At 37.2% G+C, this 27,316-nt stretch overlaps 1 protein-coding gene and 1 pseudogene across 2 annotated transcripts in view; both read right to left on the reverse strand.

The window, feature by feature from the left end:
- Positions 1–662: 662 nt before the first annotated feature.
- IPMK (inositol polyphosphate multikinase) overlaps positions 663–27,316 on the reverse strand; it is an 80,068-nt gene continuing 53,414 nt past the window's right edge. The window contains exons 5-6 of one of the 2 annotated variants that reach the window (XM_507801.9): positions 8,312–8,393; positions 663–5,832 (exon numbers count right to left, since the gene is read on the reverse strand). In XM_507801.9, coding sequence (XP_507801.2) covers positions 5,210–5,832; positions 8,312–8,393 — 705 coding nt within the window. In that variant the 3' untranslated portion in view covers positions 663–5,209. The remainder of the gene's footprint in view (positions 5,833–8,311; positions 8,394–27,316) is intronic. The other variant, XM_009458479.5, reaches the window with a different exon arrangement.
- Positions 24,242–25,044, reverse strand: LOC100615171 (translationally-controlled tumor protein-like; annotated as a pseudogene).

Raw genomic sequence — 27,316 nt, forward strand, 5'->3', positions numbered from 1 at the left:
ATTCACAAAGAAGCAGGCATTAAGGTGGAATTCAATACAACCTTCTTTAGCACTATGATGTTATAAACCACACTCTCTTCTTCCTCTTGCATGCTATAGAATGACTTCTCTATCTTCACAACCCTGCTGGATATTGAGAAGTCAATCATAATTCCACTATTTTATCCCACATTGACATGTTTTTTTTCTCTTCCAGCCAGTATATATCTTGATAATAGGTACTGAATCCTTTTTAACTAATAATGAAAATAATAACTTGGTCACTAATTCCTGAAATTTCGAATACATGCAAAAAAAAAAAAAAAAAAAAAAAACCTTACCTACTTAAGCTTAAGTTACTGCATTTTCATAGCCATATCAATTTGTTTCTCCTATGGCCCACTTCTCCCTTCTAGGTTGATTCCAAAGATTTGTTTATGTGACAGAAAAAATAAATATCCATGGAAAATGGTTTACATACTTTATCATTTCCAATGTGTACACTTAAAAAAAAAATCCCTTCCCCAATTTGTCTGAAAGTATGGATCTTTCCACTGATGCACTTTGTCATCTTTGATTCCCCAGTGATTCCTATAGTTTCTGATACACAACATTCAAATATCTGTTGAATGAATGAGTTATTTTTAAACCACCATGTTAGCATGTTAAATTAATGAAAAAAGTTCCAATGCAAAACATTTTAATAGGTTGTCAAATATACAGTTATTAGAATTATGTAAATATCACTTATAAAAATTGGTATATCACATTAGATGATTCTATAAAATAAAAACACAAATCACACATTGACAATAACCCCTGCAGTCCAAGTATACCCCCACAATAGTACAAATTACAAACACATTTAAAAAAAAACCCTAAAGACATTTATACATTTAAACCAAAGTAACTGTGACTAAATACATTCATTCATCAAGTACAATAAATTTAGCATTGCTGCTTATAGTCACTAATAACACAATTTTAGGTGCAATTTCACATGCTTTCATAAATCTTCCAGTACAGTTCCCATAGTAAAGTGTCTTTGTGCACGCCATTTTCATTTATATGCAGGTGCATCATACATCATACTTAAAACTATTTCACTTTACAAACTGTTAAATTATATTTAAGTGGACAGTAGGTAAAAAATTTAAACTTTGATGACAAAATCTAAAATTAAAGAAAAGTCTTAAAAGCCTATAGTGACTTGTTTACTTGCATAAATAATATTTTCACTTAGTACAGGCTATTAATATAAGTAATGAGAATTTAAGTATTAAAAAAAGATAGAGGCTCCAAACTTTTCTAAGAAATTAATGCATTTTCAAAGTAATAATATAATCAATCTGTAAGTCAAAAGTAATTTCATATTCATTGCCAAATTTAAAATACCAGTGATGTTAAGATTGAGGCCTAAAACTGTTGTACTAAATTGTAAAATACAGTAAAGAAGATGCAGCTCATTTGCTTGGGAATATGTAATGGAATGTTTTTCACAGTAATGTTTATGTTAAACATTACTTTAAATGGACAGTCTAAATAAATGTACCTTTGCCAGCAAGGAAAGTGAAAAATCAAGGCTTTTTTATGCTATCTGTAACTAATACCCAAACTTAAATAGAGGTTACAATACTGTAAAATATTACTTCTAACTTCAACTATTGTTAGATGCTTCATTTCAACCCCACATTTATTATCTTATTTAGATGCCTATTTTTCTGTATCTCTATTTTAATTAAGTCCCCAATCCCACCCCATCCACAGAGAATGCTGAAAATGGTTAGGGCCTTATCCATTTGGTTCACAGTTGTAATACTGGGGGCTAAAAATGCTTAACACATGGCATAAATCCAAGGAATATTTTTGAATGAACTAAGAAGCCTGGCCTCCAAAGGCAACCCTACTTGTTTTTCCAAAGCATTAACAGACAATTGTTACCTCTTTAAATAATCAGATTGACAATTATTAAAAAGGAATCAATGTTTCCTAGGCTATGAAAACATCAAAAACATGTAATAGAAAGGATAACTGAGGGTACAAACATATCAAATCAAGACTAAAGGCACTGGAGAAAGAAGGTAAGCATTATAAACAATTTTTAAAGCAAAACAAGTTTTAAAGTATAAAATGCCAAACTACTAAGAGAAAATGTACTAAAATGACAATGCTTTACCATAGTGGACACAATTCCTGTAATTTCACAAACAGAATTCTTTCGTTGTTTTATCGTTTTCTTTCATCCTACATCTTCTATAATATTCCAACCCCCAGAAACAAATGTATTTTCAGTAGCGTGAAACAAAAAATTGCAACTGAAGTATCTGTGGAAATTCCTTTTTCTTAAATGATGTTATAAATTTGATACATAGACTTGATAGACATAAGAACATCATCTTGGAAATCATAAAATACTAAATTATGCTCAATGAAAATACAGACAAAGGTTCTTCAGTTGAACAGTTTAGAGCCCCATAAGAGCAAACTGTAGTGTAAAGAGGAAAAGTAAGTAAAATCTTTCCAGACACACAACTAATAATGAATACTGAGTTGAAATACCACAAGCTCCACATTAGAGCCATTTAATATACACATTTTCATAACTGTTTCTTGAAAAACTATTTAGATAAAATATTTAGCATTTATCATTGATTTTATTTGAATCTATGCAATGTCTATCCATATTAAAATATCAATTAATGTAAATATTATAAAACTATTATACAATTTAAATTTTTATTAGAGAAAGGTATTATTCACATCCACAATTTCTTAAAGTCCTTTTTAAATGAGTGTATTCCATAAGAAATACACTAAAATCATTACTTATGTTTCATAGGGGAAAAAAACTATGAGAATCCTATTAACCCAAACTATATCCGTATTATGCTTATTTCTTAAGCATTTACATGTTCAAATATACTTGGTGAATAGCGATCATTCATCCCCACAGTGGTAAATTTCAGCATAATATTAAGTGACCGAGAGAGACTAAGATAGTCACATGTAGATTAGATAAACAGATACTTATTCTGTTATACCTAAGCCTACTTAAAGCAACATAAAATGAGCATTGGATAACAATGATAACAAATGTAAACAAACAGAATTAAATGTTAATCCCTTCCCTGAAAAACAACAGATAAAAGGGCTTCTTGCTTTATTAAAAACAAAACATGATCTATTGTATCAAAAAGGTAAGACATTGATTTTACAAAATTATATTTCCAAATACAGATAAAAAAAATCTTGAACATTAAGATTTTATTGAGCTAAAATGTGCGAAAAATCTGACAATACTTAAGTTTATTAAATTCATTGTACACAGGTTGATATCATCCCATACAAAAAAAGCCTCAGTATCTTGTTAAGATTCAAAATAGTGTTTAATTATCTGAGCTTAAGATTTATTGAACCACTATCCAAATAACAACAAAATCCATATTGTAAAAGAAAAAAGTAAAATTAAAAATTTTGATTATTATGACTTGAAATTCATTCCCATTAAAACATAAAACTATAGCCAATACCCATTCAAATAGTGAAGAAAAATTGGAAGTCCCTACGATAAATACACCAATTCTAAATAAAAAATTAAAATCAAATTTTGCTATTACAAAATGAACATGATCTTTTAAGTTATTCAGGTTTAATAGATTTACTAAGGATAAAGTTCATAGAGCATTTAGTTGGTACTTCTGTTTGGACTCAGGTATTTGCAAAGTGCCCTCAGAGAAGGCTGAGAAGGTAAAATAAACATAAAATTGTGATAATTTTCTCCACACCACAATAAAGGTGCTCGGATTTAAAAATTCAATTTGTAACTCCAGAAGAAAAAGAGGAGAAAGAATTTACAACCCCAAAATATTTTCCAGGAATATGACAAAACTGATAACTACCTAGAAATGGTATTAGTGAATGGAAGTGCAAGTAATGACAGCATTAACATCAAATGTATTTGAAGACTCAAAGTTTTAAATGTTTTAAATGACAAATAACTAGTTGATTTTTTTTTAAGGTAGTGGGTGTGAAACAAAGATAATACAAATCTAATTTTTCCAGGAACTGTAGCACTGCCCCTGTCCCCAGGAAATTAAGTTACAATTTCACTGGTCAACATAATATAAAACTGTTTTGAGGAAGAGTGAAATAGAAGCATGAATATAGATACGCACCAAACCCTATATTACGGACTAATTTACACACAGTATTTTTGATAACAACCTAATTAGATATTGTCTTTCATTGCTTACTATAATTCTGAGAAACTGTTTTTAACAACATACATTTACACTACCACTTAACTAAATGGGGACATATAAATACATAAATTTTTAAAGAAAAAAATTCAAGTTATTTAGAGGAGAAATAAAACTTCAATTATTTACTTTTTTGAAGCTGCATTTAGATACAAAGTTATATGGTTTATGACACTTTCACAATGTAATAAATTTATATTCCAATTTTCTCATGAATGAAAGATTGTAAAGGAAAATATTTTGTTCCTTGAAAATAACATCTCTCTTCCCCTAACCCCAGTAAGGACAATTAGTGTGCCCTTAATTTCAAGACTTTGTTGTTGTCATCCACATCAATTGTCTTTTTCATGAAGTACAATATTTTGAGAGAGAGATGTAAAAATTAAAGAGAAAACCTGCTTTTGGAATGCAACAATTCTAAATCATTTCACTAAGAAGCACCCTTCGATATGCTGGTCTGAACTTTTAATATAAAACCTAAACAGTACTTATTTCTGAAGTAGAATTTTCTCCAGTTTTAGTAACTTCATACATAGCAATACTAAGGACATCAACCTGTGCTTTCGAGATTTTGGTAGGTGTTCTAAAAATGTAATATTTTAGATATGGCTCATTGTCAAGGCTGGGTGGACAGAGATTTCATGAATTGGCTACAGAAAGCTAACTAAACTCTTAATGACTGAATAATGGTTTGCATTTTGCTTGAGCCAAAAAAGATGTTTAAGCCACGTACCACCACATTCCCTGCTTAACATTCCTAAGTTTCTTTATTCTTCATAGTTTTCTAATGAACAAATAGTTAGTTTTCCTGAGTAAGATTATAAAAAAGTTAACCATTCTTCCAAAAGTATAAAGACAAATAAAATGTCGACTCACAATACAAATTTTTTACATAGCATTAAAGGTGCAGATATTGACTGCTCCTCTTCATTATGATTGGCCCACCCCTTAAAAAGACTGCAACAGAGGATTCAATTGTCTAAAATACTTCGAAGTACAGAAATTAAATGCTTTAGCCCATAAACATATCCCTCATCTATTGTGTTGCTAGGGAACACATGAGCAAAATCTATCATTCGCACTTCTACTTCAGCAATCTCTTGGCAACCAGTGGGAAGATGGTAGAAAACTTTTTCCAGTTGGGAAAGTACATTTCCATTTAAATGTTCCTGTGACATGCTTTTCCACCCATTGTCTTGCTCCAGATTTTCAACTTTCAATGAAGTCTGACTGTGATGCTTTTTTGTATATATTTTCCTGTGACGTGCATATATCTTGGACAAGCTTTTGCCCACTGAAGACTCTATTTTTCCATTAGCTGTGGAACTTAACACATGAAAGTTATTATTGTACTCTAGTACTTCTGTGTCTGACAGTTGTCCTTTGGACAAAAACTTTTCTGCCAAAGTTCTGTCATTCAATTTTGTAGTGGTTGGCTGAGATGAACCTTCATAAACAAAGAGTAATGAACTTGCGTAAAAATTAAGCTGCTTCTGGTTTTCAAACCACTGCAGAATTTTCTCAATCTTCTGAATACTGGCAGCAACAGCATCTTTTCTTAAGCAGTACCCATTATGAAAAAATCTGGAGACTCCTATAAAAAAAAAATATGAGCGTTATAATCAAATTATGAAATAACTATTATTTGGGAAGTAAACTCATCACAGAATTCTCCAATATTTTCCCCATCATCCCTTAGAATTAAGTGAACAGTTAATCCTAGAATTCTAAGAATTCTAGTCAGATATAGAAGTCTGACCTCAGCTTGATTTTTGGTGAAGATGCTCTTATTAGAAAACATTTAAATTACACTAATATAATATGAAATATCCTATTTAGACAAAAGGAAATTTATTACAGGTAGACTGGTAGTTTACTTCTCTCACTATATTCTCTTAAGAAACAGGATTCCAGGCTGGGCACGGTGGCTCACGCCTGTAATCCCAGCACTTTGGGAGGCCAAGGCGGGCGGATCACGAGGTCAGGAGATCCAGACCATCCTGGCTAACACGGTGAAACCCCGTCTCTACTAAAAATACAAAAAATTAGCCGGGGATGGTGGCGGGCACCTGTAGTCCCAGCTACTCCGGACGCTGAGGCAGGAGAATGGTGTGAACCCGGGAGGTGGAGCTTGCAGTGAGCCAAGATTGGCCACTGCACACTAGCCTGGGTGACAGAGCGAGACTCCGTCTCAAAAATAAATAAATAAATAAATAAATAAATAAATAGGATTCCAGGCCGGGTGCGGTGGCTCATGCCTGTAATCCCAGCACTTTGGGAGGCCGAGGCGGGCGGATCACGAGGTCAGGAGATCGAGACCATCTTGGCTAACACGGTGAAACCTCATCTCTACTAAAAACACAAAAAATTAGCTGGGCATGGTGGCGGACGCCTGTAGTCCTAGATACTCGGGAGGCTGAGGCAGGAGAACGGTGTGAACCCAGAAGGCGGAGCTTGCAGCGAGCCGAGATCGCCCCACTGCACTCCAGCCTGCGCAACAGAGCGAGAATCCGTCTCAAAAAAAAAAAAAAAAAGAAAGAAATAGGATTCAAGACTTGCTCTATTTGCTATCTTGAGCAATTTTACAGTAAAATTACTTGTTCGGGCTGGGCGCAGTGGCTCACGCCTGTAATCCCAGCACTTTCGGAGGCAGAGGCGGGTGGATCACCTGAAGTCAGGAGTTCAAGACCAGCCTGGCCAACATGGTAAAACCTCGTCTCTACTAAAAATACAAAAATTAGGCATGGTGACGCATGCCTGTAGTCCCAGCTACTTGGGAGGCTGAGGCACGAGAATCACCTGAACCTGGGAGGTAGAGGTTGCAGTGAGCCGAGATCGTGCCACTGCACTCCAGCCTGGGTGATACAGCAAGACTGTCTTGAAAACAAAAAACAAAACAAAACAAAAAACAAAAACTTGTTATTAGAATCTCATTTAGAGCTAACTAAAACCTAGAGTCAAATTTAATTATTTTTTAATGGTACCATTACTAAATACCAAACCATAACTCTACTAATTTTCATTTGCTCTCAATAATATTGATTAAGTCAATTTTTCCAAAAAGTTAAGCTCACTTTTGGGAATAGCACTTTCCCACGTTAGGTACATTATTGAAAACTGAGACCTTTAAATGTTTTAACCTATCAGATTATTAGGCCTTTTTAAAAACTATGCCTATTTTATCATACTTGGGAATTTATAGGTATATATAATTTGATTTCTGCTTTCAAATAACTTGTTCCCCCAATTTGGGACAGAAACTATTAAAAGATATATTCAGATATGACTAAATTATTAGCCTGGGAAAATATTTTTTAAATAGCCCAGCTGAATGTTATTTTGTTAAGTACTCCAAAGCAAACACTAATTGTTAAGCTCATGCTATGGATGTTTGCTTTCTATATATAAAATAAGAATTCTTCTACAAACTTTTTACACTATGCATAAGTTCTTCTCTAAATATCTTAGTAGAGCTAAGAATAAACTTGTAATATAATGTTATTTCCAGGAATCTAGGATATTGTTGCTTTTGTAGTATCTTGGCCATAAATATTTTAGAAGCATGTATGTATGTTAACAGATTTTATTTAAATCAGTTTAATGCCACTTAATTATTCATTATGTAGCTCTAGAAACTTACATAGCTCAACTACACATGGGAAAATTCAATGAAAATACATTAAATGCTACAACACATATTTTAAAGCCTCTTATGTAACAAGCAGTTTTAATATACTATGATCTATAATGTTTACTTACAAAATAATTTTATACACAACCTCTAGTTCCAGTATTGAGTTAGATGGCTGGTACACAGCTGTTCATTTTTTTTTTAAGTATATTAATAAGAAATAAATGAAAATGTAACAGAGGGTCATTCATAGTCCCATGGTCTTGATGTACTATGAACCAGGGCTTATGGTTAATCCAATTCTGTAAATCTAAGTTTCATTATTATTTTAAAAATGTTTATTATGAATCAAATCACTTTTCCAAATGACAACTAAGACTGAAATAACTTCAGAAGTATTTTAACTGTTCAATCATAAAAGCATTAGTTTTTTAGTCCTTACCATCCTTTATAGTTTCTTTTGTTAAGCTTCTTCCGTAATGCTGGTTTTGTGTCTCATAGCTATCGGAATGAACATGATAAACCTGTCAAAAAAAGCAGTGAATATTAAAAAGCTAATACTCCTTGACCATGTGGGGTTATCCCAGCCACAAGGGTGGCTAAAGATGAAATCTACTCAGGTAATTCATTCTAATAGATTTGAGAAGAAAAAAAAAATCACAGTTATATCAATGGATGCTGAAAACGCACTTTACAAATTTAACATCCACTACTGATGAAAACTCTTTGTAATATAAGGATAGATGAATATTTCCAATATGATAAAACTATCTACCTCAACCTACCAGGAGTTAGTCTCAAGTTTAAAGGAGAGAACTGAAAAAGCACTTCTTTTAAAATACAAGAAGCCTTCACAAAAATATTTTATCATGATGTCTTTTATATTATTATCATCTAATATTCTGGAGTTCCTAGTAAATGCAATTAGAGAGAAAGAAATTAGAGGTATAATAATTTGGAAAGGTGGAGATAAAGTTAAAACTCTGAAGATAATAGTTGTACACTGGAAAATAAAATTAAAGACAAATACAAATAATAAAATATGTGACATGGCATTTGAATACAAATTAGTAAACAGAAAATAAGCTTTCTAAACACAAATAACTCGTTAGAAAATGTAATGAAAGACCCCATTTATAAAATGTAACCCCCAAAGAACATGAAAATAAGCTAGATAAGTAAAAGATGTAAAAGAAGATATCTTTAAAACATTCCTAAAACACACACCTATGTTCTCAAAAAAGATTCAGCATAATAAACTATATCAATTTTACTTAAATTAATCTACAACTAAAGTGAGATTATAATAAAAATATCAACTTTTTTTTGGTTGGGGGAGGGACGGAGTCTCTCTCTGTTGCCCAGGCTGGAGTGCAGTGGCGTGATCTCAGCTCACTGCAACCCCTGCCTCCGGGATTCAAGTGATTCTTGAGCCTCAGCCTCCCGAGTACCGGGATTACAGGTGCGTGACAATACGGCCAGGTAATTTTTGTATTTTTAGTAGAGGTGAGGTTTCACCATGTTGGCCAGGCTGGTCTCAAACTCCTGGCTTCAAACGATCCACCCGCCTCAGCCTCCCAAAGTGCTGGGATTACAGGTGTAAGCCACCACGCCCGGCCTCAACAATTTTTTTTAACCATAAGCCAACTCTGAAGTTCACATATTTAAAAATAAATAAATAAATAAGAGCCAAGAAAAGTTAAAATAAGATTAATAAGGTAGAACTAACCTTGCCATCCTACCAGATATTAAAACACATTTTAGAATCAAACATATGTGAGAATTTAGTATATGATAATGGGATTTTAAATCAATGGGAAAAGATTATTTATTAAATTGTGTTAGTCTGATTAAACAGGGATCAGGAAAAAAGTAACTTGTATTCATACCTGATATCTTATGTCAGGATAAATTCCAAATGTATCAAAGACTGAAATGATAAAACGGTCCCCGAAAACATATAGGAATCCTTGAGTAACTGATAATAACTAGGGACAGCATTTCCAACTAAAACTCAGAAATGTCAGTTGGTTCTTTTTGGTAGATAATATTTGTACATATTTATGGGGTACATGTGATTTTTTTTACAGGCATAGAATGTGTAATGATAAAGTGAGGGTATTTAGGGTATTCACCACTACAAATATTTATCATTTCTATGTGTTCACAGTGTTTTTCCCACGCAGAAATCAAAAGAAAAATAGAGAAAAAAAACTGTTTGAAATTTATTTGATCAACAAAGGACATGTTTACACTTATGGGGGAAAAAACAAGAAACAAAGTGTTTAAGGTAGGTTTTGTAATAAACATATATGCAGTATTTGCATGTTTAAAATATCTCTGGAAGGGTATATAGAGAATAAGTAAGTATAATATGATATCTTGTATGGAGGCAGACTATTCAACTGTACAGGTATACCTCATTTTATTGTGTTTCACTTCATTGTGCTTTACAAATATACTGCATTATTTACAAATTGAAGGTCTGTGGCAGCTTGAGCAAATCTATTGGTGCCACTTTTCCAACAGCATGTGCTCATTTCATGTCTCTGTATTACAATTTGGTAATTTTTGAAAATTCTCAAACTTAAATATCTGTTATGGTGATCTGTGATTAGTGATCTTTGATGTTACTCCTGTGATTATTTTGGGATGTCATGAAGCACATAAGATGGCACATAACACGCACATAAGATGGCAAATTGGATAAATATGTGTGTCCTGACTGCTCCACTGACCAGCTGTTCCCCCATCTCTCTTCCTCTCCTCAGGCCTCCCTATCCCCTGAGGCACAATATTGAAATTAGGCCAATTAATAATTAGTAACCCTCCAATTAATTAATAACCCCCCAATGGCCTCTAAGTGTTCAATGAAAGGAAATGTCACGTCTCTCACTTAAAATCAAAAGCTAAAAAGTGATTAACTTAGTAAGGAAGGCATCCTGAAAGCAAAGACAGGCCTAAAACTAGGCCTCTTGTGCCAAACAGCCAAGCTATGAATGCAAAGAAAAAGCTCTTGAAGGAAATTCAGAGTGATAACTACAGTAAACACACAAATGATAAGAAAGTGAAACAGCCTTACTGCTAATATGAAGAAAGTTTTAGTGGTCTGGATAGAAGACCAAACCAGCCACAACATTACCTCAAGTCAAAGCCTAATCCAAGGTAAGACTCTCTTCAATTCTATTAAGGCTGAGAGTCACCATGAGGAAGCTGTGAAAGAAAAGTGCAAACTAGCAAAGGCTGGTTCATAGACCCTAGCAGAAGTTTATGGAAAGACGTTGTTTTTAACCTAAAATGCAAGGTGAAGTAGTTGTAGAAGCTACAGCAACTTATCCAGAAGATAACTGATGAAGGTATCTACCCCAAACCACAGATTCTCAATGTAGATGAAACGGCCTTCTATTGAAAAAAATGCCACCTAGGGTTTTCATAGCTAGAGATAAGAAGTCAGTATCTGGCTTCAACGCTTCAAAGGACAGGCTAACTCTCTTATTAGGGGCAAATGCAGCTGGTGACTTTAAGTTGAAGCCAATACTCACTCATTTGTCCTAGAGCCCTTAAGAATTATGCTGAATCTCCCAGCCCTTTGGGAGGCTGAGGCAGGAGGATTGCTTGAGGCCAGAGGACAACTTGAGGCAAGGAGCTCAAGAACAGCCTGAGCATCACAGTGAGACCCCGTTTCTACAAAAAATTTAAAAATTAGTTGGGTGTGGTGGCATATGCCTGTACTCGCAGCTACTTGAGAGGCTGAGGTGGGAGGACTGCTTGAGCCCAGGAGTTGGGGGCTGCAGTAAGCTATGATTATGCCACTGGACTCCAGCCTGGGCCAAGACCCTGTCTCAAAACAAACAAAAAAATGTGCTGAATCTACTCTGCCTGGGCTCAAAGCCTGGATGACAGCACATCTGTTTATAGCATGGTTTACTGAATATTTTCAGCCCACCATTGAGAACTACTACTCAGAAAAAAAGATTCCTTCCAAAATATTACTGCTCATTGACAGTGCACCTAGTCACCTAACAAGATTACTGATGATGTACAAGGAGATTAATATTGTTTTCATGCCTGCTAATAACATTCCTTTTGCAGTTCTATGGATCAAGGAGTAATTTCAACTTTTAAGTTCTATTATTTAAGAAATACATTTTGCAAGGCTACATACAGCTGCCATTGATAGTAATTCCTCTGATGGACTGGGGCAATGTAAATTGAAAACCTTTTGGAAAGAATTCACCATTCTAGATGGCATAAAGAAGATTTGAGATTCATGGGAGGAGGTCAAAATATCAACATTAACAGGAGTTTGGAAGAAGTTAATTCCAACCCTCATGGATGACTTTGAGGAGTTCAATTCAAGACTTCAGTGGAGGAGGTAACTACAGATGTGGTAGAAAGAGCAAGTGAACTAGAATTAAGACTGAAGGCTGAAGATGTGACTGAATTGCTGCAATCTCATGATAAACCTTGAATGGATGAACAGTGACTTGCTTGCTTGTTTTATTGATTGGCTGACTGAGATAGGGTCTCGCTCTGTCACCCAGGCTGGAGTGCAGTAGCACGATCATGGCTCACTGCAGCCTCAACCTTTTGTACTCAAGCAATCCTCCCACCTCAGCCTCCTGAGTATCTGGGACTACAGGTGCATGCCACCATGTCTGGCTAATTTTTGTATTCTTTTGTAGACGGGGTTTCACCACGTTGCCCAGGCTGTTCTCAAACTCCTGAGCTCAAGCGATCCACCCGCCTCAGCCTCCCAAAGTGTTGGGATTACTGGCATAAGCCACTGCCCCTGGCCTCAGAGTGGCTTCTCATGGATGAGCAAAGAAAGTGGTTTCTTGAGATGGAATCTACTCCTAGTAAAGATGCTATAAACATTGTTGAAATGACAATGAACAATTTAGAATATTACATAAACTTACTTGATAAAGCAGTGGCAGGATCTGAGAGGACTGACTCCAATTTTCAAAGTTCAACTGTGGGTAAAATTCTATCAAAGAGCATCACATGCTCCAGAGAAACTTTTCATTTAAAAAAGAGTAAATTTATGTGGCAAACTTCATTGCTGTCTTATTTTAAGAAATTGCTGCAGGCACTCCAACCTTCAGCAGCCACCACCCTGATCAATCAGCAGCCACAGGCAAGAGCCTCTACTAGCAAAAGGAAACAACTCACTGAAAGCTCAGATGATCATTAGTATTCTTTAGCAATAAGTATTTTTTAATTAAAGTATACACACTGTTTTTTAAAAAACATAATGCAACCGGGCACAGTGCCTCATGCCTCTAATAACAGTGCTTTGGGAGGCTGAGGCAGGAAGACTGCTTGAGTGTAGGAGTTTAGATGAGCCTGGGCAATATGGCAAGACCCCATCTCTATAAAAAATAAAAAATTAGCTAGGTGTGGTAGCAAAGATATTTGTAATAAAAAGTTAACATTCTCAACCTAAAAACATGTAAATATGTAACAAAAAAGTATCCAAATTTTTTTTAATGGAAAGAAAACTGAGAAACAGGTGTAGGAGGACAGAATGATAAGCAAAAGCAAGCTCCAGCTTTTCCTCATACGTCACCATATTAGTTGCTCATTTTGTGACTTCTTTGCAGAAACTGACAAGCTGATCCTAAAATTCATGTGGAAACTAAAGGGATCCAGAATAGCCAAAACAAATTTGAAAAAGAGAGCAAAGTTGAGGCCAGGTGCAGTGGCTCACACCTGCAATCCCAGCACTTTGGGAGGCCAAGGCAGGAGGATCACTTGAGCCCATGAGTTCAAGACTAGCCTAGGAAACAAAGTGAGACACAGCCTCCACAAAATAATTTAAAAATTAGTTGGGTGTGATGGTGTACACTTGTAGCGTCAATTACTTGGAAGGCTTAAGTAGGAGGATTGCTTGAGCCCAGCAGTTCGAGGCTGCAGTAAGACACGATCATGCTACTGCACTCTAGCCTGGATGACAGAGCAAAGACCCAGTCTCAAAATAAAATAAAATAAAATTTAAAAAAGAACAAAATTGGAGGACTCATAATTCAAAACTTACTCCAAAGCAACATTAATCAAAACAGTGTAGTACTTGGCATAAGGATAGACAATATGAAAATGGAAAACATTTATGGTCAAAAATTTATTTCCAACAAGGGTATCAAGAATATTCACTGAGGGAATAACAGTCCTATCAACAAATGGTGCTGGGACAACTGGATATCCATATGCAAAAGAATGAAGTTTGACCCCTTCCTTAAAGCATACAAAAAATTAACTTAAAATGTATCATAAGTCTCAATACAAGAGATAAAATTATAACATTCTTACAAGAAAAATAGGAGTAAATCTTGATGAGTTTGGGTTAGGCAATGGTTTCTTAGATTTTACACCAAAAGCCTAGGTAACAAAAAAAAGTAAATTGGACTTCAAAATTAAAAATTTGGAGGCTTCGACAAATACTATCAAGTAAGAAAATCAGATTAGAAAAAATATTTGCAAATCAAAAGTTTGATGAATTTATATACAGCTCAATAATTAAAAACAAAATGTCTGAATAGACATTTTTCCAAAGAAGACATATGTAGTCAAAAATATTGCACATGAAAAGATGCTCAACATCATTAATCATTAGAGAAAGGCAAATCAAAACCACAAGGAGATGCTACTCGACACCTACTAGGATGGCTTATAGCAGAAAAACAAAAAGGAACAAAGGTTTCAAGAATGTGGAGAAAATGGAACCATCACGAATTGCTGGTGGGAATGTAAAATGAACGGTGAAGCCACCATATGTTCTCACTTACAAGTGGGAACTAAGCTATGAGTAAACAAAGGCATACAGAGTAATACAATTGACTTTAGACACTTGGAAGGAGAAGAGTGGGAAGGGTGGCTAGGGATTTAAAAAACTACATATTAGGTACAATGTACGCTACTCAGGTGATGAGTACGCTAAAATCTCAGAATTTACCACTATATAATTCATCCATGTAACAACAACAAAAAACTGTACCCCAAAAGCTACTTAAATAATTTTTTAAAAAATTAAATAACTAAATAAAATGGTGAAAATTTTGGAAAAACACTTTGGCAGTTTCTCAAAAAGTTAAACATAAACTTAACCTTAGGACCTACCAATTTCACACTTAGGAATCTACCTGAGAGAAATAAAACATATACCTACACAGAAACTTTTATACAAATGTTCCTAACAGTTATTAGTAGCCCAGAAGTAGAAACAACCCAAAGTCCATCAATGAATGAATGGATAAACAAAATGTGGTATATCCATATAATAGAATATTATTTGGCAATAAAAAACAAAGTACTGACTTATATGACAACATGGGTGAACTTTAAAAACACGAAACTAAATCAAAGAAGCCAGTCACAAAATACCACACATTGTACTGTACAATTTGATTTATATGAATTGTCCAGAAGGGGCAAATCCATAGAGATAGAAAATAGATTAGTGGTTCCCTAGGGACAGGGAGTTTGGAAGGAAATTGGTAGGGACTGCTAATGTGTATGAAGTTTTTGCAGAAGTGGTAAAAAATACTGTAAGTTGAATGTGGTAATAGTTGCCCAAGTCTATGAATTGATTAAAACCAGTGAACTCTATACTTTAAATGATTAACAGAATGGTATGTAAATGACATCTCGCTAAAGCTATTTTAAAAAACTAAACCTCTTTAAGAAATAAACCTCCATTTATGTCTAGGGAAACAATAAATCCCAGCAGAGTGAAATCATACAATACCCTATTTGCTTATCCTGTCCATGTACCCTAAAGGTAATGCAAACCCAAAGAAGAGTTTACTATTATTATTATTTTATTTCAATAGCTTTTGGGGAATAGGTGGTTTTTTTGTTACATGCATAAGTTCTTCAGTGGTGATTTCTGAGACCTTGGTGCACCTGTCACCCAAGCAGTGTACATTTTACTGAATGTGTAGTCATATCCCTCACCTGCATCCCACCCTTCCTCAAGTCCCCAAAGTCCATTATCTCATTCTTATGCTTTTGCATCCTCAAAGCCTAGCTCCCACTTGTGAGAGCCTATAGTATTTGGTTTTCCATTCTTGAGTTCACTTAGGATAATGGTCTCCAACTCCATTCAAGTTGCTGCAAATGCCACTATTTCACTCCTTTTTATGGCTGAGTAATAGTCCATCGTGTATGTATGTGTGTATATATATATATATATATATATCAATCACATTTTCTTTTCTTTTTTTGAGACAGAGTCTTGCTCTGTTGCCCAGGCCTGGAGCGCAATGGCGCGATCTCAGCTCACTGCAAACTCCGCCTCCTGGGTTCAAGCGATTCTCCTGCCTCAGCCTCCTGAGTAGCTAGGACTACAGGCACCCGCCACCAAGCCTGGCTAAATGTTTTGTATTTTTAGTAGAGATGGGGTTTCACCGTGTTAGCTAGGATGGTCTCGATCTCCTGACCTTGTGATCTGCCTGCCTCGGCCTCCCGAAGTGCTGGGATTACAGGCAATGACATTTTCTTTATCCATTCATTGGTTGACAGGCATTTAGACGGGTTCTGTATTTTTGCAACTGCAAATTGTACCGCTATAAACATGCATATGCAAGTGTCTTTTTCATATAACAACTTCTTTTCCTTTGGGTACCCAGTAGTGGGATTGCTAGATCGAATGGTAGTTCTCCTTTTAGTTCATACTGTTTTCCATAGTGGTTGCATTAGTTTACATTCCCAGCAGCAGTGTAAAAGTGTTCTCTTTTCAACACATCCATGACAACATCTGTTATTTTTTGATTTTTTAATTATTGCCATTCCTGCAGGAGTAAGGTGGTATTTCCTTGCGGTTTTATTTTGCATTTCTCTATTAGTGATGTTGAGCATTTGTTCATATGTTTGTTGGCCATTTGTATATCTTCTTTTGAGAATTGTCTATCCATGTCCTTTGCTCACTTTTTGAAGGGACTATTTTTCACTTGCAGATTTCTTGGAAATCCTTGTAGATTCTAGATAGTAGTCCTTTGTCAGATGCATAGTTTGCAAACATTTTCTCCAACTCTGTGGGTTGTCTGTTTACTGTGCTGATTATTTCTTTTGCTGTGTGGAAGCTTTTAAGTTTAATTAGCTCCCATTTATTTATTTTTGTTTTTGTTGCATTTGCTTTTGGGTTCTTGGTCATAAATTCTTTGCCTAAGCCAATTGTAGAAGAGTATTTCCAATGTAATCGTCTAGAATTTTTATAGTTTCAGGTATCAGATTTAAGTCTTTGATCCATCTTGAATAGATTTTTGTATAAAGTGAGAGATGAGGATTCAGTTTCATTCTTCTACATGTGGCTTGCCAATTATGCCAGAACCATTTGTTGGACAGGGTGTCCCTTTACCCAATTTATGTTTTTGCATGCTTTGTTGAAGATCAGTTGGCTGTAAGTATTTGGCTTTATTTCTGGGTTCTCTATTCTGTTCCACTAGTCTATGTGCCTATTTTTATACCAGTACCATGCTGTTTTGGTAACTATACCCTTGTAGTGTAGTTTGTAGTCAGGTAATGTGATGCCTAGAGATTTTTTCTTTTTGCTTAGTATTTCTTTGGCTATATGGACTCTTTTTTGGTTGCATATGAATTTCAGCATTTTTTTTTTTTGTAGTTCTGAGAAGAATGATGATGGTATTTTGATGGGCATTGCACTGAATCTGTAGCTTGCTTTTGGCAGTATGGTCATTTTCACAATATTGACTCTACTCATTCATGAGCATGGGATGTGTTTCAATTTATTTGTGTTATCTATGATTTCTTTCAGCAGTGTGTTGTAGTTTTCCTTGTAGAAATCTTTCACCTCCTTGGTTAAGTATATTCCTAAGTACTTCTATTTTTTATTTTGTGGATGTTGTAAAAGAGATTTAAGTTCTTGATTTGATTCTCAGCTTGGTAGTTGTTGGTGTATAGCAGTTTGTGTACACTGATTTTGTATCCTGAAACTTTACTGAATTCATTTCTCAGATCTAGGAGCTTTTTGGATAAGCCTCTAGGATTTTCTAGGTATACAATCATGTCACTGGTGAAGAGTGACAGTTTGATTTCCTCTTTACTGATCTGGATGCCCTTTATTTCTTTCTCTTGTCTGACTGCTCTGGCTAGGACCTCCAGTACTATGTTGAACAGAAGTGGTGAAAGTGGGCATCCTTGTCTTGTTCCAGTACTCAGGGGAAATGCTTTCAACTTTTCCCTATTCAGTATGATGATGGCTGTGGGTTTGTCATAGACAGCTTTTATTATTTTGAAGTATGTCCCTCCAATGCCAATTTTGCTCAGAGTGTTTATCATAAAGGCATGCAGGATTCTGTCAAATGCTTTTCTGCAACTACTGAGATGATCATATGATTTTTATTTTTAATTCTGTTTGTGATGTATCACATTTATAGACTTGTGTATGTTAAACCATCCCTGCATCCCTGGTATGAAATCCACTTGATCATGGTGTATTATGGTTTTGCCATGCTGTTGGATTTGGTTAGCTAGTATTTTGTTGAGGATTTTTGAATCTATGTTCATCAGGGATATTGGTCTGTAGTTTTCTTTCTTTGTTATGTCCTTTCCTAGTTTTGGTATTAGGGAAATATTGGCTTCACAGAATGATTTAGTGAGGATTCCCTCTTTATCTTACAGAATTTCAGTAAGATTGGTACCAATTCTTCTTTGAATATCTGCTAGAACTCAGCTGTGAATCCATCAGGTCTTGGACTTTTTTTCTTGGTAATTTCTTTATTACTGTTTCAATCTCGCTACTTGTTATTGGTCTGTTCAGAGTTTCTATTTTTTCCTGATTTAATCTAGGTGGGTTGTATATTTCCAGGAATGTATCCATCTCCTCTAGATTTTCTAGTTTGTGCACATAAAGGTGTTCATAGTAGCCTTGAATGATCTCTTGCATTTCTGTGGTATCAATTGTAATATCACCAGTTTTGCTTCTAATTGAACTTATTTGGATCTTCTCTCTTCTTGGTTAATCTAAAGGTCTATCGATTTTGTTGATCTTTTCAAAGAACCAGCTTTTTGTTTCATTTATATCTTGCATTATTTTTTGTTGTTGTTTCAATTTCACTTAGTTCTATTCTGATCTTTGTTATTTCTTTTCTTCTGCTGGGTTTGGCGGCTTTGGTTTGTTCTTGTTTCTCTAGTTCCTTGAGATGTGACATTAGGTTGTCTATTTGTGCTCTTTCAGACTTTTTGATGTAGGCATTTAATGCTATGAACTTTACTCTCGGCACTGCTTTTGCTGTATCCCAGAGGTTTTAATAAGTTGTGTCACTATTATCATTCAGTTTAAAGAATTTTTACATTTCCATCTGGATTTCATTGTTCACGCAAAAATCATTCAAGGGCAGATTATTTAATTTCCATGTATTTGTATGGTTTTGAGGTTCCCTTTGGAGTTAATTTCCAGTTTTATTCCACTGTGGTCTTAGAAGACACTTGTTATGATTTTTATTTTCTTAAATTTATTGAGACTTGCTTTGTGGCCTATCATATGATCTATCTTGGAGGATGTTTTGAATGTTTATTCTGCAGTTGTTGGGTAGAATGTTCCGTAAATATCTGTTAAAGTCCATTTGTTCTAGGGTATAGTTTAAGTCCATTGTTTCTTTGTTGACTTTCTGTCTTGATAACCCAAAGAGTGCTGTCAGTGGAGTACCGAAGTGCCCCACTATTATTGTGTGTTATCTCATTTCTTAGGTCTAGTAGTAATTACTTTATGAATTTAGGAGCTCCAGTGTTAGGTGCATATATATTTAGGATTGTGATGATCTTTTTGCGATGAATTTCCTAGGATTTCTTTGCGTTTCTTGTAATTGATGTCTAGATCTCTAGCAAGGCCAGAGAAGTTTTCCGTAATTATTCCCTCAGATAAGTTTTCCAAACTTTTAGATTTCTTTAGGAAGACCAATTATTCTTAGGTTTGGCCATTTAACATAAACCCCAATTTCTGGGAGGCTTTGTTCATTTTTCTTTTTTTTTAGATGTAGTCTTGCTTTGTTGCCCAGGCTGGAGTGCAGTGGCGCGATCTCGGCTCACTGCAAGCTCCGCCTCCCGGGTTCACGCCATTCTCCTGCCTCAGCCTCCCCAGCAGCTGGGACTACAGGCGCCCGCCACCACGCCCGGCTAATTTTTTGTATTTTTAGTAGACACGGGGTTTCACCATGTTAGCCAGGATGGTCTCGATCTCCTGACCTCGTGATCCACCCGCCTCAGCCTCCCAAAGTGCTGGGATTACAGGTGTGAGCCACCACACCTGGCCCTGTTTTTAAAATTTAAGTTGCTTTTCACCTTTCTCTGGTATCTCCTTGAGTAGCTTAATAATCAGCCTTCTGAATTCTTTATATGGCAATTCAGAGATTTCATCTCGGTTTGGATCCATTGCTAGGGAGCTACTGTGATCTTTTTGGGGTGTTATAGAGCCCTGTTTTTGTCATATTACCAGAATTAGTTTTCTAATTCCTTCTCGTTTGGGTAGACTGCGTCTTCAAATTGTTCTTGAATATATTTTTGATTTGACTGTTTTTTATTTACTTTTTCTCTCTCTCTCTTAAGGATTAGACTTTAATGTTCATTTTAGTCTAAACTGATTCTTGGTATTTGTAGGGATAAAGACTCTGTATGAGTTCCTTAGTTATAGAGAGTCTTTGTGTGCTGGCTTTCCCTAATGCTGGCTATAGTAGTTATATTATTAGTGTGTGGGTGAGTTCACTGTCTCCTATAGAGTTGGAATGGCAGGTATCTCTTGAAGCTTATCTTGTTCTCTCATGGTGTACACCTTATATATTTAATTTTTTCCTAAGTTGATGATTCCGGCTTCAGGCCCATAGAGGGTGTATCCCTGCGTAGGCAGCAGGTGTGGCTAAGGCAGGTGAGTAGATGTAATACCCAATGGTGGGCCAAAGTCCCAGCCTTGATGAGGGTAGCTGGGGCGGCTCTCAATTAGATGTGCTGAGGATTTATCAGAGTGAAGAGTGGGAACTACCACAGCTTCCCTACCAAGTCAGCGGGAAAACTATTTACCTCACAGCCTCACTCCTATACTAGTGTTTCAGCTATTCTGATCAGACAGGCACCTCTTTTCATCTATAGGAATGTTGGTATTCCAAACAGGGAGTGATTGTGACTCTGCCTCTTGTGCAGGCCTGAATCTGGGGGGTGCTCCTCCTGTCAGGCTGCACTCACCCTGGATTATTCCAGAATGGCTTTCTATAGGTGCCTCCATGCTGCATTCCTGTAGGAGATGCCCCAGCTATGTCTACAGTGGAGTGCTGGGGAGAACAAGGACCTCTTCTCCAAGGTCCTTCATGATCACAGTGGCTGCCTGCCTGTTGCGGTGTATGTGCAGACTTTCCCAGTTGTACCTAGCACTGCAATTGTGTCTCTGCTGTGAGAAACTACCCACCAGTGAAAAGATCTGAAACTCAAGGCCTGCTGTTCAGATTCTTTTGTCCCACAGGGTGATCCTTTGATGTGGTGCTCTCCCCATTCCCCTGGCGATGGGGCTTCCTGAGAGCCAGACTGTAGTGATCGTTATTGTTCTTCTGGGTCTAGCTACTCAGCAAGGCTACCTGGCTCCAGGCTCCGGTTTGTGCTGGGAATGTCTGCCTGTGATGCGATCAGTCTTCAGGTCTCCCAGTCATGGATAACAGCACCTGCTCTAGTGGAGGTGGCAGGGGAGTGAGGTAGACTCAGTGAGAATCCTTCATCGTAGGTAGGTTTAGTGTGCTGGCTTTCTCGAATGCTGGTTATGCTAGCAGTAAAGTTGTTACATGGACAGACTGAGGACCACTGGTTAGCCAGGGTGTTGGAGGCAGTAGCTTTAGCGGTTGTTTTCTCCTTCCTGGGAGCAGAGTTATTCTGTCGTGAGTTGCTGTAATGGCCTGAGTTGGTTGGCCTCCAGCCAGGAGGTAGTGCTTACAAGAGAGCACCACTTGGCAGTAGGATCTGAGCTTGCCCTAAGTTGGCAAGGGGGAATTATTCTGATTTCTCACATGATGGGCAATGCCATAAAGCTCCCAAGAGTTTGTCTTATCAGGGCAGGTAGAGAAAAACCATCAGGTGGGGGCAGGGTTAGGCAGGTCTGAGCTCAGACTCTCCTTGGGTGGGGCTTGCTGCAGCCACTGTGGGGGATGGGGGGTGGTTCTCAGGCCAATGGGATTATATTCCAGAGGAACGTATTGCTGTCTGCGCTGTGCTGTATAGTTTGCCAGAGAAGTGGGGAATAGCCAGTAGCGAAGGGACTCACCCAGCTCCCACGCAGTTGGCGAGGCTGGTGTTGCTCCCACAGTGCATGTTAACAGCCCCAAGTTTAGATCCAGGCAGCCTGCGTGTGAAACACAGACCTGCCCTGGGCCATAAGCTTCCCCACTGAGAAAGCAAGCATGGCTTTCAGGCTACACCCCTCCTTGTCTGCCAACAATGGTGATGACTCCTGTGCTCCTATCTGCAGCATTTCCCATTTGCCCCTGCATTCTGCTCAAGTAAGTTCGTGCCCACTTGAAATTGCCACAAAATTCAGCTGCAAGCTTCTTTCACCCTGTGACTAGTCCCTAATTCCGCTGGCTGCCTTCCCTGAGATCCCATGTGAAATATAGTCAGGGATTACTTCCCTGGGCTTGTGCTGGAGACTGGGAGTACCTACGAGGCTGTTCCTGCTGTTGCTTCTACTTTTACATTTTACGTGGCCCCCTAAATCCATTCCACCTCTAGGTAAGGTTAAATCCTCCAACTGTGATCTGGATTCTCAGATTCACTCAGGGGGTATGTGTTCGAAGGCAGGTTTTCCCCCCTCACACTTTGGGAATTCACAGTTTTTCACCTAACTCACAGAGTTTGCAGTGATCCTTTCAAAAGATCTGTGAATTCGTTTGGTTTTCCTGGTACTCTCCTGTGGTGGTTTTTGGAATGATAGTTCACATTGTGAATCTCCACACACTGCTCTGTCCGTCCACGTGGAAGATGCACATTAGCCCTGCCTCCCATCCACCATCTTCCTCCCATCTGACAGAAGAGTTTTTGAATAGGGAACATCATGATTAGATACACATTCTACAATGTTTAGAGAAAGAATTATAAAATAACAAAACTGAACTTGAGAGACTAGACTCTGGAGAGGGATAATAGTGATAATGGGACTCGAGAAGTTTAGGAATCAAGATCAGTAGGATTGATGGATGGCTGACAGGTAACAGTGATTACCCGTTTTTTTTTTTTTTTTTTTTTTTTTATGAGACAGAGTCTCGCTCTGTCACCCAGGCTGGAGTGCAGTGGTACAATCTCAGCTCACTGCAACCTCCACTTCCTGGGTTCAAGTGATTCTCCTGCCTCAGCCTCTTGAGTAGCTGGGACTACAGGCGTATGCCACCATATGCAACTAATTTTAATATTTTTTATTAGAGACAGGGTTTCGTCATGTTGGCCAGGCTGCTCTCGAACTCCTTACCTCAGGTGATCCACCCACCTCGGCCTTGCAAAGTGCTGGGATTACAGGCATGAGCCACCCCACCCAGCTGACTACCCGGTCTCTAATGTGTAAAACTGGTTATATGGTGATTCCATTTACTGAGACAGGGAATAACAGGGATTTGTTTTTAGGCTGGGCACAGTGGCTCATGCTTGCAGTCCCAGCACTGCTTGGGATTGCCCAGGATCACTTGAGCCCAGGAGTTCAAGACCAGCCTGGGCAACGTGAACCTCATCTGTACTAAAACCTCAGTGCAACAGTGAAACAGTGCACAGTAGCAACAATGAAACCTCATCTGTACTAAAAAAAAAAAAAAAAAAAAAAAAAAATCAGCCAAGTGTAGTGGCACATGCCTGTAGTCCCAGCTACTCGGAAGAAGGCTGAGGCAGGAGGATCCCTTGAACCCAGGGGTTGAGGCTGCAGAGAGCCATGATCTTGCCACTGCACTCCAGCCTGGGTGACATCTCACCAAAAAAAAAAAAAAAAAAAAAAAAAAAATTTGTTTTCATTGTTGTGGTTGTTGGTTTGCAAGAGGGATAATGAGTGTGTCAGTTTTGTGGGTTTTTTTCCCCAACTAAATTAGAATCTTTTTATTCTCTTAGTAATCTCTTCCAGAGTCAACTACTTCCATTGTAGGTGATAAAATGTATAAGGCTCCACTTCAGATGTTGGCATTGCTATGAGCATGGTCTCTCCCCTTTACTGCAACTCAGAATTAAAACTTTTGCTTCTTATTTTTTATATTCCAGTTCCAGAAGCAGTTTCCACCATGAAAGTTATTTAACAACAGTCTTTTTCTTTCTAGTAGTGGCTTACTACCAGGCTCCAGCTTCTTCAGGAACGTTAGAAGATGGATTTAGTTTAAATATGTATTAAAGTAAAAGGTATTCTATCAAATGAGTTTAAATGCATTTTATTTTTAGATAACCTACATGACACGTTTTTCTTAAAAACAATGCATCCACTCCATGCATCCATAGTCAAAATAAACGAAGAGCTCAGGATGACATCAGTACCATTTGTCTTAAGTCCTGGTGTTGTATGGATGACAAGCAGCAGCCAGTTATGATGACAGGTGATAGATCCAAAGTAATTGCCGAATTTGTTAACACTTTTCCATTTCTGAACCACCCTTAAAGAAAATCATTTATGGGATCACTATCCTCATGATAGTCCAACAGAGCAACCATGCCATCTGTATTCATGTTTTCACCAGTAAAGAACTAGTAGCTTTTGCAATCAGCAAGGATGTGCAGCCTTTGTCGCAAAAGGTTTTACTTTTTCTGGTCTCTGTTCTTCAAGTTTGCCTTGGATTGTTTTCATGTAATCTTTGATGTAGTTCTTGTAGGTGTTTTTTGTGAAGCTGGTTTCTTGCAAGTGATAGTCTGTGACAGTATCAACAGTGATAACTGTGGTTTTGGTACCTTTGCCCTCGGGACCTTCAGCAGAGGCATTTCCACCAATGAGCAAGTCATCAATGTTACCCTCTGTCCTACTGACCATATTCCCCTCCACCACCAGGCACAGCCCACCTGCAATCTCCCAAATCTCATAAATGTGGAATAACACCTATCTCATCATAGCTGATGAGATGCTGGTAAACAATCATGATGGCAGCTGAAGGGAGACAGAGGACAGCAGTGCTAGCTTAGCAGGAGCCGGGAGCTCTGGGCGACAGTGGTGGAGCTAGAGTGCTCCAGGAAAGGGGAACCATGGAAAAAGCTATGTCAGTTTTTTACGTACTGAGTTCAAGATGTCTTTAAGTACTTAAGATATTTAAGTAAGGTATCCAGTAAGTTGTTAGATGTACATATCAGGAGATCAAAGAAAAAGCAGAGCCTGATGATAAACATTCATGAGTTATGTGTGTAACTAAAATGAGAATAGAGAGCCCTGCTTAAGAAGAAATAGAAAAGGAAGGCAGATGTTAAAATGGAACCAAGAGGAATACCTCAGCATTTAAAGAATAAATAGAGGCTGGGCGTGGTGGCTCACGCCTGTAATCCCAACACTATGGGAGGCCAAGGCGGGCGGATCACAAGGTCAGGAGATTGAGACCATCCTGGCTAACATGGTGAAATCCCATATCTACTAAAAAAAGTACAAAAAATTAGCAGGATGTGGTGGCGGGTGCCTGTAGTCCCAGCTACGTGGTAGGCTGAGGCAGGAGAATGGCGTGAAGCCGGGAGGCGGAGCTTGCAGTGAGCGGAGATGCGACACTGCACTTCAGCCTGGGCGACAGAGCGAGACTCCGTCTCAAAAAAAAAAAAAAAAAAAAAAAAAGAATAAATAGAAATGGGCTGGCAAAGAAGATTGCAAAGTGGCCTTAGGCAGAAACCAGGAGAGAGATGGGTGTCATAGATTCAAAGAAGAATGTTTCAAGGAGGGTGTGGTTGGCATTGAAAGCTACTTTTCAAAGTAAAGTAAGGTAATGAAAAATGCCATTTGGAATTAGTGGCATGGTGGTTTTTAATGAAGAGCTAATCCATTAGCATGATGGGGCAGAAGCCAGATTAGAATGAGCCAAATACTGAATGGGAAACAGGGAAATAGAAATAACGAGTTTGGTTGTAAAGCCGAGACAAGCTAAATCTGCAGTTGGAAAGCAAAGCAGGTTAAAGGTGGGGTTTTGATGTTTTGTTTTTTAAAAAACTTGACAGTGATTTGAAGATATTTAAAGCAAAACGATAAAAGCCAGTAAAGAGGCAGAAGTTGAAAATATAAGAAAGATAAGAGAAAATCAATAGTATAAGGTTCTTGAAGAGATAAGAAGGAATGAGATTCAGAGGGCGTACAGAGGAACTGTCCTTAGATAGGACGGAAAATTCTTCAATGTGACGGGAAAGAACAATGAGGGAATAAAAGCAACTGCAGGTAAGGCATGTGCATCTGTTAGCAAGAAATTAAGGGAAATCCTGTTGGATGATTTTTATTTTTTCTAAAGCAGAAAGCAGTCATCTGCTAAAGTCAGAAGGAAAGAGGGAGGGTGAGAGATCTGAAAACAGTGGAGGCTTAAATAGTTGCCCAGTCAGATTCCTATGGGATGTTTATTTCTTGTTTGTTTTAACTGTATTCCATTACCGTTTTTTCTTTTTCTATACACTCAAATTTAATTATAGTTTTCTAAAATGAAATAACTGCTTGAACAGTTTCTCTGGTTTTATACACAACCCAAATATCAAATTCAATTTTGCTATTACCATCACAATGACAATTTATCTATCATGCTTCCTATTAGCTCTTCTGTTTAAAACTCAAAAAGGAAGATCCATATATCATTTTACATGAATTTCAGAACTACCCATTATGCTTACATATAGATAAACAAGTATTTGGTATATCCACAAATTTTACCTTCACGCATCTAGAAGGCGCAGCATTTGTTTAGAGGACTTTACACCACATTACTTTGTTTTTTCTCTTTTTTATCAAAATGGCCTCAACAAAATTCTCCTCACCCTGTGCACATTGCTATTCATGCTGTGACTTTGCCTTTCCTACCATCGGAGGTGGAGTCTGTTTTCTCGCCCTATAAATCTGGGCTAGCCCTGTACTAGATTTTGCCCTATAGAATTTCATAGAAGTGACAGCAAATAACTTCCTAACCTAGAGTTTAAGAACCCTTATATTCCTCCTTCTTAGAATGTGGTACTTCAAAATTAAAAAGCCCAAGCTAGACTTCTGACAGATAAGACCACAAAGAAAAAGACCCAGCCAACAGTACCAACTTCCTGACACAAGAACCATTCTCTGGTTTTACATACAACCCAAATAAATGAGAGAGAGTCATTTTAGACCATCTATACCCAGCTGAACCATCAGATGATTGCAGAAGGAACCCTAAATAAGATCAGCAAAAGAACTGCACACTTGAGACTAGCTCAAATTGCAAATTCACAGAATTGTGAGAAAATGAAACAACTGTTTTAACCCCAAAAGTCCGAAACAATTACCTATATTTTTTTTGGCGGG

The sequence above is a fragment of the Pan troglodytes genome, chromosome 8 (genome assembly GCF_028858775.2).
Source record: "Pan troglodytes isolate AG18354 chromosome 8, NHGRI_mPanTro3-v2.0_pri, whole genome shotgun sequence".
Taxonomy (NCBI): Eukaryota; Metazoa; Chordata; class Mammalia; order Primates; family Hominidae; genus Pan; species Pan troglodytes.